Here is a 19429-nt window from a genome sequence, read left to right as displayed (position 1 = left end):
CAACTGCACCACTTAGCAAAAGAGTTGCCAATGTGGTCAGTAAGTGAGGAATATCTGTATAGGCCTTTCCGTTCTAAATCTCTAGTGAGGTTAAACTTGAGAAAAAAGAGATGCTAAACATTCCTTGTATAGGAAAAGAAATGACAGTAATATTTTAACAATGATTAAATTAAAGGCAGAATTTTTTTGGTAATTTACGTAACAAAAACCAAGCTTTCCTACAAATACTGTGAAATATGGAAATTTAGCTGTGATCCTGAGCTAAAATTGCTGGAATCAATAGCTAGAATGTTGATGCCAAGAGAATTGCCACAGGATTGATAACAAGGAACTCTTGCCCATTATTCATTCTTCTTGTTCCTTGATCTGCAAGAGATAATTGCAATAATATATGACCCTGATAACTCTCCTCTTTTCCATGTCTGTTTGTTATTTATATTTTTATATCTTCTAAATGAAAACCCTCCCTCTTTCACTCAATGGGCTGTATTCAAGTGTAGCCATCAGCTGAGATAACTGTATTCCCACCACCGCCATCTCCACCAGCTTATGTCTACAGGGTCTGTGCCATAACAGACTTACAATTTATGAGAAGAGTGGTATCAGTTATTTTTTTCTGATACAGTTTTTTAAATTTGCAACATGATATGACAAGATAAACTAATTCAAATTACCACTCCTATTCTATATATGTGATGTCTGAAAGCTGAAAAGCCATTTCTCCTCATTTTAAAGCTAGGGCGTTCTGGCTTTTGTCTACTTTGTGAAAGGTTGCCCTATGGGGTTCTGCTCAATTCTGATGTGCAAGGCTCATTCCCAAATGCTCTTTATTTACTGACTGACTCTGTACCTGTCTCCTTTTACAGGTGGAAGTAAAGCCATACGTGCTTGATGATCAGATGTGTGATGAATGCCAGGGTACTCGCTGTGGCGGAAAATTTGCCCCGTTCTTTTGTGCCAATGTTACCTGCTTGCAGTATTACTGTGAATACTGTTGGGCGAGCATTCATTCTCGGGCTGGACGAGAATTCCACAAGCCACTTGTGAAGGAAGGAGGCGACCGGCCCCGTCACGTGCCCTTCCGTTGGAGCTGAGGCCCGGGCCGAAGGCCAGCAGTACTGGAGCCAACTGGATTGAAGGGGAAAGGAGTGCTGCCTCAGGGCTTTTGTGTTCTGGAAATCTGTGCATTCATCCTTGACTTTAATGAAGAGATGGGTCTTTTTATTATGATGATGGTTATGATTATAATGATGATTATGATGATGATTATGATTATTTACAGTCACATTACTGAACGCTATGTCCAGTATAATACAAGCCTAGCAGAGTGTAACTGTACTGATTTTGCACTTTGATTCACACAAACATCTGCTTGGTACCTTAATTTCTTACCTGAGACTTGTCACGGCTAACAATAAGTAGACTGCTATGGTCATCAGCCTCCACTAGGTTGGTGTATATGTGATTAAGATTTTTTTTTTATTATGTACTTTTATTTTAAAACTGGAGCATGCACTTATTTTCAGAAACTTTGATTTGCCCCTAGCACATGATTTACCAAAGGTAACACTCACAAGTAGGTGGCAGATGTAGCAAAAATTTACAGTGGATATTCAGCAATCATTCAGAGTAGGAATAACCCTAAACAATATTTAGTTGCTCTCTATTTTTACTGATAAGGATGATACCTCATAAGCCGGATCACATTTTCTCCACCCCCACCCCCACCTCCCCATCCCTTTTCTGTTTTGCTGAGGGTTTCCTATTTGTTTAGGCCTTTTAGTGTTATGTAAATGTATGCTGCAATAGCTTTTGCTGCTATTAAGATGGTATTACTAATACCACATTACTCTATTCAAGCTAGGGTATCATTTAAAAAAATAATTATGTGATTTAAAACAGTGATGGCTGCTGAAAGAAGATCAGTAGAGCATTCAGAAAGCTTCCAAGGAAGGTCAATAGTTTTGACTGCATGTTTAATCAGGTTGACGCATGCAATAATTTTTTTTATAGATGTCTAATACAAAAATCTGCCCACAGTGCACCAATTAAGATTCTATGTAGGCTACAAAGTACTCAATAAAATAATTTAAAACACACACACACACGCACAGGTTACTGACTGGAGGAAGGCATGTCTAAGTCTATATAGATGCTTCTGAAATTAAAATCAAACCATAGCCGTATCACCTATATTACGACAAGATATTTTTTAAAAAGAATAGATGTAGAAATATCCTTAAACAGATTTGTGAATGATAGACGAAGTACTTTGCGGTGCTCTGTTCTATATTGTGCAATTTATTTTATATAGTAAAGTGATTATGTCTAGTACTGTGATCAAACTAACTGTTTAAGCCTCTATGTCTACCATTCACACTCTTTGGAAAGTTCAACCATAGACACAAATACATATGCACACTCACAAAATAAATGTTGAGCTCTTAGTTCCTATCTCATAAACGCTTGCACTATTTATGTAGCTGCAGCCCATGTCCAGGAAACCAAAGAGCTCACAATAGCATATGTACACTACCAGCTTAGATAGCGGCTGATAAAACGGGGCCCATTTTTGATTGGGAATAGCGGTGCTAAAGAAATGTCTGCATACAAAAATTAACTTGGGTATGATATTTAATTTCTTAAATCCTGGATGTATCCTGTGAAGCTTGAATATATTTGAAATCTAATCTGAACAGTGGACATTTTTTTAGCATATAATATGGGGCTACAAGGCAAACACATAAACACATATTAGTGTGCTATTTATGAAAATGTGAGAATGTGTACATTATTTTTCTGGGTTTTCTGTGGGTTTGTTCTCTCCCCCCACCCCATCCCTAGTTTTGGAGGTCTGGGGACAGTCTGACTGGATATGGCACCGCATAGTAGATTTTGAAATGTCCCCATTATTTGAGTGTTGTGATGGCCTTGTTAATGTTGTAACTTTCTACATTTTCTTTTAGTATTCGATTGGAATTATTGGCTTGGGGTGGGAGGGGGAGAAAATCTTTCTCTGTTGAAAAAAATAGTTTTTTACTGGTTTAAAAATATTCATTCTTCTTGGTATCCCTTTTGCAATTTCTCCTGGGCATTTTTGTGATATTGCTTTATCTAGCCCAGCAATCTATTATGTTTTGTTTGGGGTTTTCTTCTTCTTTTCCCTTCTTTTTTCATCTATACAAGATTTGTTATGCACTACTTTTTGTAACTAGACAGTTTTCAATAGTTGGCAGATTATTCTTTTTTAAAGAAAAAAGGCATGCTTTCTGACTGACATGATCTTTTGCAATACCTCAATTTTGAAATATAGGAAAGAAAATATTTTCTAAGTAAGTTTATTCAGAAAAAATATATATTAATTTAATTCTGTGAGGAAATGATTTAACAGATGGGTAACTTTATTTTTTTCATGCTTATTTGCGTTTTTGAAAATGAAGAAGTTAGAGCTTTATAACTGTATTGAAGATCATAGCTATCCTACCGAAGTCTACCTAATTATGTGAAACAATTAAACATTTATGAAGAAATATCCCTTTTCCACATACAAACAGCTGGAAAGAAAGGAAAAAGGGGGGGAAGAGATGCTGGAAGTTATGTAAAACGATGAGATTAAAATGAGTACAGCAAGGAAATTTAAAAACAAACTGCTTTGGTGCTGGAAGTTGTGAACAGAAGGTGAAAAACCTGTTTTGCCCTTAATTTGTATATTTATAATCAAGCGATTATGCACGACTGACCAGAATTGTGAGAGTTCTTCTGTTTGTATTTTTTAAAGATAATTTTTAGTTTATTAAATTATAACAAGGTCCCCTTTTGTTTTGTAAATGAATGTGCCCCCCCCCCCCCGGTTGTTAATATCTTACCCCATTATTCTAAGAGGGTCCTTCCAGAAAAGAAGTTATTTTTTAAAACAAAGTGTTCTGAACTGCAACTGGATGAAGGAGCCCCTGGGTACAACAGGCCCACTCGTGGCCTTCCCTCGATGCGAGACTTGAACTAGTCGATTTTCTTTTTGAAAGCAACTTAACCTCGACTATTTGTTGTTATGTGCAATACTGTTTGTACTGTTTGTATAAAAAAGAAAAAGAAAAGAAAAAAGGCATAAATCTTTATTGCAAATTTATTTTCATTGCAAACTTTAGACATTGTGATTCACTAAGATCATTTTTCTACTGTCAAATATGTACCTTTTCTTCATGCTGGTATTTTTTCAATAGTAATGTAGCCTTTGTACTGAGACAGATTTTCATTGTTATTTTTAGAAAGATTTTTTGCTAAGAGAAATTTAAACATTGACATATTTTTCATTTTTATTTCAGATTTTCTTTAAGGAATGCTTTCTCAACCATTAATATAGTTGTTTCTGGGAGAGACTTTCATATCTGGTCAATGTCATTAATATTATTTTGTATTTTTACTTGGAATAAATTAATTTTATGATGCTAATTCTTTAAAAGTTTATTTTTTTCATTTTCAGTTATTTTTGAAGCTAAAAAACCTTTGTAATATTGTTACTAAAGTGTCTAGTTTTTTGAAATGCAAAGCTTTATGTATTAACTTGCTGATGTGGTTTACAATGGTGTGAAAATGGTTGGATATGTGAAATGATTGAAAAACTGTAATGAATAATTGGGCAATAAAATTACAGAATGAAGCAGGAAAATGATGTGATATTTTTTAGAAGCTTTTTCCTTTATCAGAATGATTTAGGAAGACAATAGGGATGTCACAGTACCAGTTCGCTGTCTAGATTTGTACAACACCAATGTTAATAAAACACTGTTGCTGTTGTAATTCACTCCAATCTGTAGAAATAACAGGTCTACAACAGGTCTTGGCTGTTTAGCATCCTACCAATTTGCTTCCTCACCATTACCATGGGCACATCCAGTACTGTTGCACAGTGGGTGCAAGGGTGAAAAATATAAATGGAACTACGCAGCATTAAGGCTTGGCTAAGTCACTTCTTCCATACCCAACCATCCATCCTCTTTTTTGCTTTTTTTTTTTTAACTATTCCCTCTTAAATCTCTCCCAAATGGCTTCTGGGTGATCTGCCATGCTTTTATTTATTTATTAAACCTGTCTTTCATGCTGCATTTCCCTGCGCCTCTTTACATGGTAATTCAGAACAAATGGAGGAAATTGTATAGTATCTCCATAATGTTACAGTGTACCATACAGTGTAAGTTTCTCATAGTTAGTGCTATCTAATGCATGTATAGGAACCCTTATTACCTGATCTGAGCACTTTTTTCAAGCTGCTTGTATATTTCTCCCTTTCTTGTGTTAGGCCTCTTATAGCATAAGAACAGCATCCGTTGCTGCTATAAAAAATAACATTGCATCATTTTTTGTAGTTCATCTCCACCTTTGCCTGTCCTACCATTTACTGCAATACTAGCAAAACCTCTGTGTGGAAGCTGGATACTGTTATCCTTTCCTTTAGATCAATGTTTCTCAGACTTGGCAACTTGAAGATACTGTATGTGGACTTCAACTCCCAGAATTCCCCAGCTAGCTTGGCTGGGGAATTCTGGAAGTAGAAGTCCCCACATCTTCAACTTGCCAAGTTTGAAAAACCTTGCTTTAGATCCTGCAACTCAAACTGGTGTTACATAAACAGACAATACAATGGCCTTCTCCAGATACATCCATGGTCAGATTTTATCTGTTTTTATGAGGACTTCACCTGAAGGGAAGCTGTCCCATGATCTCTTGTGGAAATATCTGGAGTTGGCCTTTGTGAGTTCTTTGTAAGTAATGTACAGGCAATTTCAAATAGTAAAATTTAGACTCTAGGTTCTATGGTTGGAACATACACAAATTGTAAAAGCATAATACAGTAGAAGTGAAGGAGAATTTTTTTCAGATTCCTGCAAGAATGGAATGAAGTGAGTGTGTGCTTACACTCCTGCCTACACACTTGCCTTGTAGGAAGGCAGGGTTAAAAGAAAATTGTATTACAAATATGCAGTTATTATAGATTTCATTATCTTTGTTAGAGTAGTACAAAAATACAGTGCTTTACTGGGAGAAAATCTCCTATGTTAATATTTCAGTATTGTGACATCTCTACTTGCAAGATACGAGTGAAAGATTAGTCACAGATTGATTTTTTTAAACTATTTTTGTTAAACCTGCCTTTTATGTAATTGCTTTTTACACCAGTTTGTATAATGTCAGCATTCCTTTTTTTTCCACTTAAAAAGTTCTCTTAATTTCTACTGTTGTAGTGTTTCTGTCTTAACCATAGAGTCTGCTCTAATATTCATGCTATGATTTACTCCTGAATAGGAGAAGAGCAAGAGCTGTTACGTTGTTCTGCACATTTTAAATTTATTTAACATTGTTTAGCAACAAATAGATATTCAGGGTGCTAATACAGGAAAATCATTTCTGCTTTTTTTTTTTTTTTTTTGCTGGTTTGTTTCTGGATGTTGTTCTGTTGGGGTATAAAGTATTAGGTATTTGTAATTTGCTGTCTAAAATAATGGAGATGAGTGTTCACAGCTAAGATCTCTGTACTTGTTTTTTTTCAACTGACTAATTTTCATTGTACCATATCTTTTATTACATGTTCTCTTTAGACTGGTTTTGCTAGTAACCCTAAAAGGCTTTTACCTTTTATTTTTTACTTTTTTGGCTTGGACTAATGCTTTGTATGGAACTGCAGTACTGTGACTAAACATGAAGCTCCACGCTGCTATTGCTTACAACTGCTTCAACTTTGTAGTTTGGAATTAATTTTTTTTTTCCTGTAATAACTTATTAAATCTAGTTGTATGAAGTACGGAAACTTGTCATCCTTTGAATATTAAAGAAAAGAAAACAATGGGGAAGATACAATCGAATTAGAAATTGGAAATTTAAAGAACACACAGCTTCAGGTACACATTACACTTTAACAGAGCACACATTTAAATAGTGTTTTCATTATCGTTTTACGTATCGCCAGAATTCATCCAGAGCAGGGGTCACCAACCTTTCGGACCTCAGGGACCACTAAAATCATAATTTTAAATCCTGCGGACCACTAATATGAATTTTTTAAAAAGATAAATAGTATTTAGTGCAATATAAAAAAATACAAATAATTTTTCTGCGGACCACCAAAATTTTCTCACTGATCCAGAGCATTTGACACCGAAGCGCAGTTGCACAAATGCAAGAGGCATAGTATCTACTTACTCGGATCCTAAGAGATTGTCACTCAGTATCTATCAAGATTACAATCATTTTGTTCTCATTTCTCGTGTCAGATGAATTCTGTACATTGAGGCAGAAACCAAGTGTATTTGTTGGAAGAGGAGAAAGATGGCATACTGCAATTTTGCAACTGCTGAAAAACATCATTCTGTTCTTCCTCAGCAAAATTTCAGAACGCTACTTTATTTCTCCACCCTGGAATTTGTTTCCTAGGTCCTTGTGTTATACTTTGATCACTGAGACCTATTGAGACAGTCACGGGGCCTCAGGAGCAAATTGCCACCCCTCTGTCTAAAAGCAAGAGATATAAAGAAAAATAATAAATGGAACCATAACGGTGAGAAAAGGCTGTATATCTTTGCCTATCAATTCCTATAGTTGAAAAACAATATCTAAACTTTCTTAAACTATTCTGAACTTAGACACTTGTGACTCCTACCCCATTCTATTAACTCTATGCAAGTTGTAAGGATAATTGTGTAGGTCAAATTGTAATGATTATATTTTCAAACAAGGAAGACACACATGAAGACAGGTTGACCAAATGAGAAATTGCCTTTTCTAGTTGTTTTAATTGATTACAATCTACCTAGCATCTAGATCAGTGTTTCTCAACCTTGGAAGCTTGAAGACGGGTGGACTTCAACTCCCAGAATCCCCCAGCCAGCGCTGCTGGCTGGGGGATTCTAGGAGTTGAAGTCCACCCGTCTTCAAGCTACCAAGGTTGAGAAACACTGATCTAGATGAACTGAAACAATATAGATACTAAACTTTTCATTTAACCATTTCCACTTGGCTTTCTTAAAACTATTACTCTTAATATGGAAACTTGACTAAAGAGTCCTAGGCAAGCAACAAGGGTGCTTGATGTTTTTACATGTTGAGAGGATTAAATAAAAATGCATGTATATAATATCTTTGGATGTTCAGGAAGCAAAATTTGGCTTTAAATTCAACTGTAACGTAACTTTTTAATTCAAAAAATTAAGATACAAACTCCCGGCCCCCAAAAAGAAAGGAAATTTTTACAAAAAAACCACAACAAAATTAGACAAAAACATTTTAAAAATGTGAATTAAAAAGACAAAAAACAAAAACACATATCCATATATCGTTTACAACAATTATACCTTCCTCCCCTTCCAAATTAAGTCCAGGACTTAGAAACGCCTATATTTATTTGCAACCAGTTTTACCTGTTATACATCTATTATAAATGTAAAGAAAAAAAATAGTTAAGAGGTAAACCAACAGCAAAGTTAAACTCCAAAGCCCTCTGTTAACAATCTATTATTGTAATTGACTCATAGAAAATCTACAACAGCTTCTTATCTATTACAAATCACTGCAAACATCATTTCTGATCCATCCAGGATCAGATATCCTCGTTTGGTTCTTAATAAAATTTTTCCTTAAGATTTTAATTGGAAACATTCCCAATATCTCATTTCCAAGAGTCATAAGTCTTCGTTGAAAATATTTTTGTAGCACCTATTGTTCAGCAAGTCTCTCTGTAAGCAAAAACACTTCATTTCTTCTCAATTGTTGTCTGGTTAAGTACAGTAAATCCATTCTCCAAAGTTGATTCATCTTGCCAAGAAAGTCCAGTCCATCCCTCATCAATTTCATTATCCCTGAATTTCTTGTACAGGTAGTCCTCCACTTACAACAGTTAATTTAGTGACTGTTCAAAGTTACAACGGCTTTGAAAAATGTGATTTACGACAGTTTTTCAGAATTACAACCTTTGTACCATCCCCATGATCATGTAATCTAAATTCAGATGCTTGGCAATTCGTATTTATGACGGTCGCCGTGTCGCAGGGTCACGTGATCCCTTTCCGACAAGCAAAGTCAATGGAGAAGCCCAATTCACTTGACGCCCAGGTTACTAACTTGTCAACTGCAGTGATTCTCTTTAACAACTGTGGCAAGAAAGGTCGTAAAATGGGGGCAAAATTCCGTTAACATATGTCTCACTCAACAACAGAAAGTTTGGGCTCAATTGTGACCGTAAGTTGAGGACTACCTGCACTTGTGCCCCTTTCAGCCTTTTTCGACACAGCCTGCAATTCTTGGATGAGACACTTTTGCCTTCAGGTTTTTTAGTTCCAACCCAGATTCTAATCCATCAGACTGCAAATCAGATCCAACTGTTATTCTCCACCTTTGAGTAATATCCTGGAATTGCTTCAAAACCATTGCTGACCCATCAAATTTTTTATTAAAAATTTCAAATAAAGTTTGTGAGACAGCATTTTTTCAAAGGCTTCCCAGAGAGCTTTATCTCTTTTTTGTAGACAAACAGGTCTTTACAAAAAAAAGAAGAAAAAGACAGACATACAAAACATCCACAGAGAAAACATGATATAAGATTTCCCAGAATATAAAGTAATTAAAAGAAAAGAAAGTTTCCCATCAAGCGTTAAAAAAAAGAAGACCAGAGCTTTTGAAAAACTAATAAAAACAAAACCCTTATAGTAAAATCCAATATAGATGTAAATCAAATTGAATAGCTTTCACTACCAGACAGTTAGTTTTCTCACCACTGGCCTCCTTGCTGTGAAAGAGTGAAAATGGTTTAGAGTTCCAAAGTAAACAGTAAGAAGGGGAAAACTTTATAAAAATCCAGCAAGGGGTTATAGGATAGATCAGCCTTCAACCAGTCAGTTCAAATGTAGATCAAAAAGTAAGAAAAGCTATAAGAATGCAATTAAAACCGGGGCATGCTTGAAAAAACGAACAGTTGAAGGGAAGTGATGGTAAGAGACCAGATGGCTCCTACTGAGAATTACGGTCATCAAGATCCCTTTTGTCAACTGTCCCATTCATTCATCCAGTGAAGAAAGACTCTTGGGCCATTGTTTTGTCAAGAGTATACTTTACTGGAGTACTTTAAATGGTTACAGAAGAATAGCAAAGCTGGTTCTGGCATTTTTGTGTGCAAACAAAACCATCCCCTGTATTACCAACAAATGTCCAATTAGGTGCTGTATGCCTTCAGTTTCCCGGGCTTTTCTGCTTTGCACTTGGATGGGTAACCTTGGTTAGCAGATGTTCCTCATTCCTTGGCTGGTGTGCTTTGGTTTCCTTTCCTCCCCTCCCCATCTACTCTCTGCATTCCAATCCTCTTCCCTCCCCCTGTTGCTAATGTCAGACAGTTGGTTTTTGCAAAGCTTGGCTTGAGGAATGGCAGCCATGCCTCTGAAGGTACACTATCGTCCAAGGGTTGTTCTGGGTCAGTCCTAGTGCCCCCATTTGAATCCAGGGAGCATAAGCTATCACATATCCATCTTTAGTGGTATAATCAGCTGTTTGGCGGCAGGAAAAAAAATATTGCCCGCTGCTAAGCACACTATTTGGGGTGAATAATTCAGCTGTTTATCATGAAAATACAGATAGTCCTCAATTTACATCCTTTGTTTAGTGACCAAAGTTACAACGGCACTGAAAGCCAGATTTGCTTAACAACCACAATTCCCTTAACAACTGCAGTAACTTGCTTAACTATAGTTGTAAAACTGTGTGTGCCTCACTTAACAACTAGCTTGCTCAGGAAGGGAAATTCTAGTCCCAATTGTGGTCATAAATTGAGGACTGCCTATTCTGTTTCACATAATATATTTAAAAAGGCACAGTTGTTATTCACTCAAAGTAGTTGAATACAGCTCCCGTGGACTGGTAGGAAAATACGCTTCATTAGATCTTAAATTTCTACATTATTCTTAACCAATAAATCATTTAAACGTTGTCAGAATACTGTTCTGCTATAATGGAAGCCATCCACTAAAATGCTTTAAAAAAGTTGACTTTAATCTGGTAGGCAAACTAAAGGGAATATAGAATTTGCTTTTAATAATCAATTATTTTTATTTATATACACACACAGAAGGTCAGTTGCAGGTAAGAGAATGAACTGTATATATATTCTGAAACTATACAAACACCTACATAGAGTGAATTGCAGTTACTAAAAGCAGTATTTCTCAAGCTTGGAAGCATGAAGATGTGGAAGACTTCAGTTCCCAGAAGTCTCAGTCACCAAGCCAGAATTCTGGGAGTTGAAGTCCACACATCTTCATGCTTCCAAGCTTGAGAAATATTGCTTTAGAGATAACTAGCTAAATAGGGCAGAGATAAAGGGGAGTACTCAAGGATAGATATTATTGAGCTCAATTACTACAGAATTCCACATGTACATACTAGTCCAGTTCCCCAACCTTTCCGGCTTTGTGGACCAGTGGAGAAGGGGGGCGGGGGAAGAAGGGATGGTTCCACGTGAATCCACCCCTCGCACACATACACAGGCTCACCTGCTGCTCATGTGAGTGGGGATGCACGTACATGTTTGCTCACCACTTCCGTGGCCCAGTTCCGAAAGGCTCAAGGCCCTGTAGTGGGTCAGGGACCCCTGTACTAGTCTATAGTTTAAAAAGAGTAGTGTTTTTCCCTTCAGTGTTATCTTGTACTGAGATATGAAAATGGAGTTTAAAAGGCTGATTATTATGGTTTTGTACAGCTTCGCATGTGAAATTTCACTCTATAGTTAATAGTAAAACAAGTATGTTAATGAGTCCACCTTATATGAAAAAAATAAAGCACATGGGAAGGCTTTCCTCAAGAAATGAAGCCATTAAACATCAGATCCTACTGGGACAGACTGCAATATGAAACTCTGTAGGTACCATTGTAAAACCTATTCCAAACATCTTTTATCCGATGGAGCCAACGTAAGTAAAACAGAAGGGAATTAAGATGTGACTGCCTTTGATTAAGCCAATATAGTTTAGATCCAAAAACAGCCTGAGGCTCAGCTTTAGAGAATACGTTTTGCCTAACAAAAGGAATGATTCATGTTCATTAGCCCGAATCACTTCATTTCTAAATGAAACCTGGTGATTTATAAACCAGTGATCGAAGAATATAATGTGGTAACTTAATTTCAAAGACTATCCAACTTCATGAATAGCACATTTTTTTTAATATTAGTTTTTACAGAAGGTTTTTTTTTACGGAATAAAATACAAATCTGATTAAAAAAGAAAATACAGTGATAGGTAATAGAAAAGTACTGAAAAAGAAAAAAAAGATACAAAGAAGGGGTTTCCTATTTCTGCAAGTTATAGACGTGTTTACATTTTATTCTAAGATTAAATCATGACTCACTTAACATTTTGTCTCCCTTCTAATCATCAACCTCATATATCAAGTCAATTTTGCCATCTTTACATATTCTGCCATCTTTACCTGTTTTCCTCCACTGTTGGCATTTCAGTCTTTCAATTTTGTGCCCAGAGTAATCTTGATGAATAAGCACATCTTTAAAAAAATTATTCCCCCCCCCCAGCAACTTTCCAAATTTGCTCAATCAGCTTCCAGCAGTCCCAACCAACATGTCAAAGGGGCCCCTGGGAGTTGAACAGGAGGCCAACATTAGTTTCATCCCAAATAATAAAAACAAAAGGCAGGACGAGATTCGGGATAGAATTTCATGCTTAAAGATGGTGCTGGTTGCCGTTTTAAAAAATCAATCGTATCTGGTGCTTGTGGAAGAAAATTCCTGATGCCGGGGTCAGGGAAGTGGTGCATGTGGGGGAGGGAGGGGAGGGGAAATTTTTTTTCAATCCAAATCCTAAAACGGATATCGGGATGAGATTCAGGGTGGAATTTCATACTTAAAACTAGTGCTGGTTTCTCTTTTTAAAAATAGACCGTATTTGGTCCCCAGCAAAGAAAATTCCGGATTCCTGGGTCAGGAGGCCAAATTTTTTTCAGCCCAAATGCTAAAACGGACACTGGGACGAGATTTGGGGTGGAATTTCATGCTTAAAACTGGTGCGTTGTGGTAGCTTTTTGAAGATGAATGCTCTCTGTCCCAGCTGAATCCAACACTCACTGAGCCAATTCTTTGGTGGACCTTTTCGCACTACAAACCCAAAGGACCTCTTCAGGATGGCAGTCCTTTTTAAGCTACCTTGCGCCGAGTTTATTCTGATATGTAAATAACTGAAAGTGATGGATGAGTGATCGTCTGAAAATGTAATTGCATGTCTCAAATGTAGCATAATGTTGTTTGGCAATGTTTCCACTTGACGTTGCTGACTTGGAAGGAAAAGCCTTAATCCATCAGCGTTTCAAATACCGAATCATCTTTCAGAGCGGGTCCTTCCTGTAGGAAGATCAGCCATGTGGACCGAAATGTCTAGGTCGCCAGAAAAAATGAGCCATCCAGTTGGGGAATAATCCCTCTAACAGTCCTTCAGTGTCCATCCACTGGATTTTTGACTTAGAGTTTATGCATAACACACTTACCAGTGGGCTTCTTCATATGACCAGCTTCTTTTGTGTTTTTTCAAACAAAAATAAAAATAAAAATGCAAAGATCTAAATTTTTTTTTTTTTTTTGGCATCCAATTCATGCGCTTTAATTCCTCTGCTATGATCCTTCTGTTTTGGAAGCCCCCCTGAAAAAGATGAAAATTCCAAGTGCACCATTTACAGGAAATGAAGGAACACGATTTCCAGTCCACTCTCTGACATGAAGGACTGACTGACTTACCCATTTTCAATCCTTGGATAGGATTGATTTTGTTCATTTTAACAAAATGCAGCTTTTTACGCTGTGATTGCTTTCCTAAAGGACTAGTCTTTGAATGATGGGGTGACAGCTCAGGCGTTTCTCTTAGTTTCAGGATAGTTTTTTTTAAAACTTTGATTTATATGCCGCCCTTCTTCTAAGACTCAGGGCGGTTTATAATGCGTTAAGCAATTGTAAAGCTCTGCAGAGCTTGTTAAATAGTTTAAATTAGCAACAGGAGTTTCGGGGAAGAATCTGCTTCAGCAGTTGCTGGTACTGTAGATGAGGCAGGAGGAACCTTGAACCTTTGACAAAAGGAATGGGCGAGGTGCAGGGGTGAAATCCAGCAGGTTCTGACAGGTTCTGGAGAACCGGTAGCAGAAATTTTGAGCAGTTTGGAGAACTGGCAAATGCCACCTCTGGCTGACCTCAGAGTGGGGTGAGAATGGGAATTTTGCAGTATCCTTCCCCTGCCATGCCCACCAAGCCACACCACGCCCACCAAGACATGCCCACAGAACCGGTAGTAAAAAAATTTGGATTTCACCACTGGTGAGGTGGGCCTAGACTCCCCTTTTTGAAGTTTATAACCACAACTGCTAAAAATGTATGTTTACTTGAGGTTAGAAACAGAACTGAGTTGTATTTACAGAGAAACACAGGCCTGCTTAGCTCTAATCTAGCAAGCTTCATTTTTAATATCGTTTTCTTACCTGATAAAAACAATGCCATCCCTTGGATGTCGTTAATATTTTCTGCATCTATTTTTGGTTCCCTGCAGAGCTTGTAAAACTCAACCTGCTGAGCTCCTGCTGGCTGAATGGAATACTAGACTTGTCTAACAGGCAGTTTCATTGAATGAAAGCATCCATGGGATAAAGGGGGAGGGGACTCTTAATTTGCATGGGTTTAATATAATCCGATGGGTTTTTAATGGCTGAATTTTAATGTCATAAGCCACCTGGAGTCACCGTGTGTGAGCTGGGCAGTCAAATAAAGATGTTTAATAAATAAATGGATAAACAAACATTATAGATTTAACCATGTGCACGGATTAAGCAGTCGTTTGCTGTGTAAGGAGAAGAGGCATGAACCTGCTCTTGTTAAAGGATAAGTTGATCAAAGCAATGAATCCCAGTAAGGATTTGGTTACTTTTGCAGGAAAACATGGCCTTCGCTCTTGAAAACGTCCTTGAAATACTTCCTACTGCTGATATTGGATAATGCAACATATAAAATGAAGCAAATGAAGTAATAAATAACTTTAACCCATTTCATTACAAAGTCCCCAGTTAATTGTCCATCTATATCAGGGGGGTTAACCTTAAGGCCCGCAGGCCGGATCCAACCCACGGGATGCTTAGATTTGGCCCGTTTGGCCCTGAAAACAGCGAAGGACCGGCCCACCATGCCTCTGCCAGCAAAAACAGAGCTCGGGAGCCAAATTTCAGCAAAGTTGAACTTGGATTACTTTTTAAGGGAATGCTAAGTTAATATGACAGCAAAGGCTAAGAAATCATCAATTTGGTTGTCGATTGCAGCGTGTTGGTTTGTTCTAGACAGGAATAGCTTTCTTCCAGGCTAATCAAAGGATGAACTTCGAATTTCAGAATCAAAGTCTAAATGTATCTCAATTGCAGCAACTTGAAATGTGTAGATTTCAACTCCCAGAATTCCCTAGCTACAGAATTTGGGAATTGAATCCACATTTTCAAGTTACCAAGGCTGAGAAATACTACACTAAGCCAAACCAGTATCTTTACTCATAATTCTGCTAATACATTGGTTCAAAGGTCATTGTTTTGCTCATCCATATTCTCCAGCCCCTACCTCCAAGAAATGGCCATAAAAACCTTGGACCTGAACAGCCACTGCATCCCTGACCCCTCCTCCTTGACCAAGAAGGCAGCTGATGGGGTTTGCCTGCTGCAATAAGGGTGGGGGAGAGGTGCTGGTGCTGTCACACTTGTCAGTCAGCACTTGGATAGAGAGACTGGCTTGTCCAATCCCTTCTTTTCTCCAGTTGTCTTTCTTGGAAACATTTTCCTCACTGAGACGTTGGATGGATAGGCAGGTGAGACAGAACAGTGTTGTTGTAACTAAACAGTTTGCATCTTTCCTTGCAGTCAATTGGACATGCCTCAAATTAAGTATCAGCATTAAGGGGTAGATTATAGGCATCAACATTAACAATTCCACCTTTATTTTGGATTATTTTTGTCTTATAAATGTCAGGGATGCGGCCAAGCATTAATAGGGTGGCAACCCTTGCATCCAAGAGCTATCAAGCTTTTACACAAATCTGTCCTCTCCTGGAAACAATCAGTGTCTGATCTAATCTTGTGTAATTGGAAATGTTTCTCTTCTGCCCAAAGCAGCAATGATTGCACTTCAACCGAAGAAACTGTCTTCAGAGAGAATCATTTAATTATAAGCAGCCGTGTATATGGAAGGGGCAGAGCTGACAGCCCAGTTTTCACAATTTCAAATTCTTGTGGATGCTGTTGATTGCAAGCCTATCTCGATTACTGTATTCACTTTCTGGGAAAGATGATTAAAGTGGTAATAGCCTTGCAACTTTGGGTGCCTCTTCATGCTATTGGTTTAATCCAGCTGCTTTAATTGCTTCCTTTTCTTATGTTCAATTGTGACCAATTCTCGGAGAGTGCCTACTGCATAGACAAGTCACTGCAGTTTTCTTCGCAAGAATTTTCAGAATTAGTTTTCTGTTGTCTCTTAAGACTGAGAGAAAGTGATTGGTGGCTTTGTGTCTGAACAAAGATACTGAAAATACTGAACTAGAACTTACACTCTCCTGGTTTCCTGCCTAATGCACTTAACCACTATACAAAACTGGCTCAGTTGTCACCTATCCACAGTATATGTAGTTATCAATAATTCCCGTTAGAAATTTGAGGAAGAAAAAGTGACTTTGCTATTTTTCCTAGACCTCTCAGCAGTTTGGATACCTATTGAGTATGATATTCTTCTAGACCAATTGTTCCTCAATCTTAGCAACTGTAAAATACTGTATGTGGACCAACTCCCAGAATTTCCCTGTGAGCATGAGCTAGACTATGAGGATTAGGCTTTGGAAGTTGTCTTCTCCAGAGGGTTGACTGACACCAGTTCTGTCTTGTCAATTTATATGTACTGCTCCACCATGGCCCTTCTTGTTAACTTATGCTATCTGCTTGGAACTGCTAGGGAGATCATCTGAATTTTTGGAATCAAGTTTCATCAATATACTGATAACATCTAGGGCCCTTTAGAATCCAATTTTAATGTAGTAACTAGCACTATTGGACATTCTTAACTTTGGTAAGGGGAGCAAATTGAAATTAAATTAAATTAAATTAAATGGAAAACTGATGGAGATGTTTTGGACAGAGATGTACACTTCCTGGAAGATCAGATAGATCAGATCTTCAGTTGAATATGGAAAAGGAAAAATTTGTACTTGTCCTGTGTACCAATTACAATTCTTCCAGAGTTAGTCAGAATTGAACAAAGTGATAGACAACTTGGTGATACAGTCTTAATTACAGATATATGGGGCTACTCCTCAATGAGTTTCTGGAAGCTGCAGTGCAAAACATAGTACCCAGGTTTTTAAATAGTGCAAGATCCAGGGATTACAGTTTGCCTGTACTGAAATATTTACATTGGTTGCTTATTTCTGAGTATAATTGATTGTTTGATCCTTTTATAATTCCAATAACTTATGCTTGTCTTCTGAAAAAGCCCCCCTCCATCAGAAGGTTGTTTATTTGTGATATGGGGGGATTCATGTTCTGTATTGCTCCGGAGTTATAGAATGCGTTCCCATTCTCTCTGCAGGTTGACATTTGTAAAGACACTTCTTTCATCAAAATTTTAATTAGCAATATTAGTTTTTCTGTATTTCTGTATGGGTTTTTAAAACTTTTAGCCATTAAACACTTCATTGAGTAGGAAAGCATTGTATAAAGCAAATTAGGAAAATATTGATTGGATGAGTTTGAATTTTACAGCAGGGCAGAAATAAAATCTCCATTTCCACCAAATTATGCTTAGGTTTATATACCTTGCTAAAAGGATCTGAACAGTACAACCTTCCCATAAAGGAGAAATGCTTCAGTTTCCTGATAATTTGATAGTGGGCTGGATTGCAATTCTACACAATCTTCACATAGTTAAGTAAATAAGCAGAGAAGATATTCATGATATCATCTTCAACAATCAACAAGCCTCATTTTTCTGTATGACTGATGTAAGTAATAGCACACAACTTTCTCCCACTATCGTTGGAAGCCTGAAGTCCAATGGTAAGGAATTCAACTGTAATTCAAAGGGCCAAGAGACCATTAGGTTTCCTATCCTGATGTATAGCTACAACAGCATGGGCACTGGAGATAAAATTCACCAGGTTCAAAATCTCATGCCATTTCAAAGTTAAGGTATATTGTGTCCTCTGAGGTGAAGCCTCAGTATTTGTATTATCTATTAGTTGACAATTTAGGACAGCATAACTGGCTGGAGAATTCTGGGAGTTGAAGTCCACAAGTCTTAAAGCTGCCAAGTTTGAAGACATCTGATTTAGGATAAAGAGATTTCACAACTGAAAAAACTAGGAAAGCTACCAAAAACGGTAATGAATTAGGAATAACTGCAAATGGCTAGCTGTGTACCGTTTAGAATTATACATCTCTGTCCATTGAATAATGCAACATAACAATACCTCTTTTTATAGGGAAACAGATATTCCATTTTGAATATTAATGATGTGCAAATTAAAAGTAACAGAACTGGTTATTCATGCGCAAGAGGCTACAGCTTTCAGCCACTCTGGTTAAGAACTAGAAAATTACTACCCACATATCGCAGAGGGTGGCCAATTTCAAACAATGGTAGGCAATGTAGAAAGAATCAGCTGGAGGTTTGTGTTGTCCCTTGCCAGCCCTCATCAAGGATGGCAAAGCAAAATGGAAGCCCTCTTTCTAACCCACCATGGAAGATCAGTTCCTCCAAAAACAAGAAGTGGTAAAATCATGATTAACAGAATCACGGCTACAAAATCAAGCAAAACTTGTCATGCCTTTCCTGTAATGTAATTTTTCTGTAAGCAAAGTATTGTAATACAATAATTATAATAGTCAGACAAACAGGAGCATCATCAGAAAAATCAACACAGCAGGAAAACCATGAGGTAAATTACAGAGCACACAGAAGAAAAAAGCGGGAAAAAAAGGGAAACCCCCCCTCCACACCCACAGCAACCAATCACAGTGCAGATTGCCTCACTCTTCAACCAATCAGCTATAACTGTGTGTTCTGGCTCACTGCACAACCCCACTGCTCCAGCTACCAAATTTAAATATTTTAACATTTTATAAGCATTAAAATATTAAAAGCAAAATACATCATTAAAATCCACCACTAGTACTACTGGTACCTAAATTTAGACCCATTTTTATCCTACTGCACTGTTCCATAAAACATGGAGTAGAAAAGTTGGATCACTCAAGCTGTAAAAGTGTTCCCTGCTACGGAAACATACACAAGCTATTTATCAATCAGAGACAATGTGTTTTTCTCCTTCCATGGACTTATAACATTTATAAACCAGGATGCAGGAAGAAAAATTTCACAAAACATATA

General features: G+C 37.3%; 1 protein-coding gene across 5 annotated transcripts in view; it reads left to right on the top strand.

Moving 5' to 3' along the window:
• The window catches only part of CPEB3 (cytoplasmic polyadenylation element binding protein 3), a 94299-nt gene extending 89637 nt beyond the window's left edge, over nt 1-4662 (top strand). For all 5 annotated transcript variants that reach the window (XM_070946570.1, XM_070946573.1, XM_070946572.1 and 2 more), the window contains one exon: nt 867-4662. In XM_070946570.1, the coding sequence (XP_070802671.1) occupies nt 867-1094 (228 nt within the window). In that variant the 3' untranslated portion in view covers nt 1095-4662. The remainder of the gene's footprint in view (nt 1-866) is intronic.
• The last annotated feature ends 14767 nt before the right edge of the window (nt 4663-19429 follow it).

The sequence above is a fragment of the Pituophis catenifer genome, unplaced genomic scaffold, assembly GCF_029215685.1.
Source record: "Pituophis catenifer annectens isolate HBS135680 unplaced genomic scaffold, rPitCat1.0.hap2 SCAF_6, whole genome shotgun sequence".
Classification (NCBI taxonomy): Eukaryota; Metazoa; Chordata; class Lepidosauria; order Squamata; family Colubridae; genus Pituophis; species Pituophis catenifer.
This window is presented reverse-complemented; position numbering and strand designations above follow the sequence as displayed.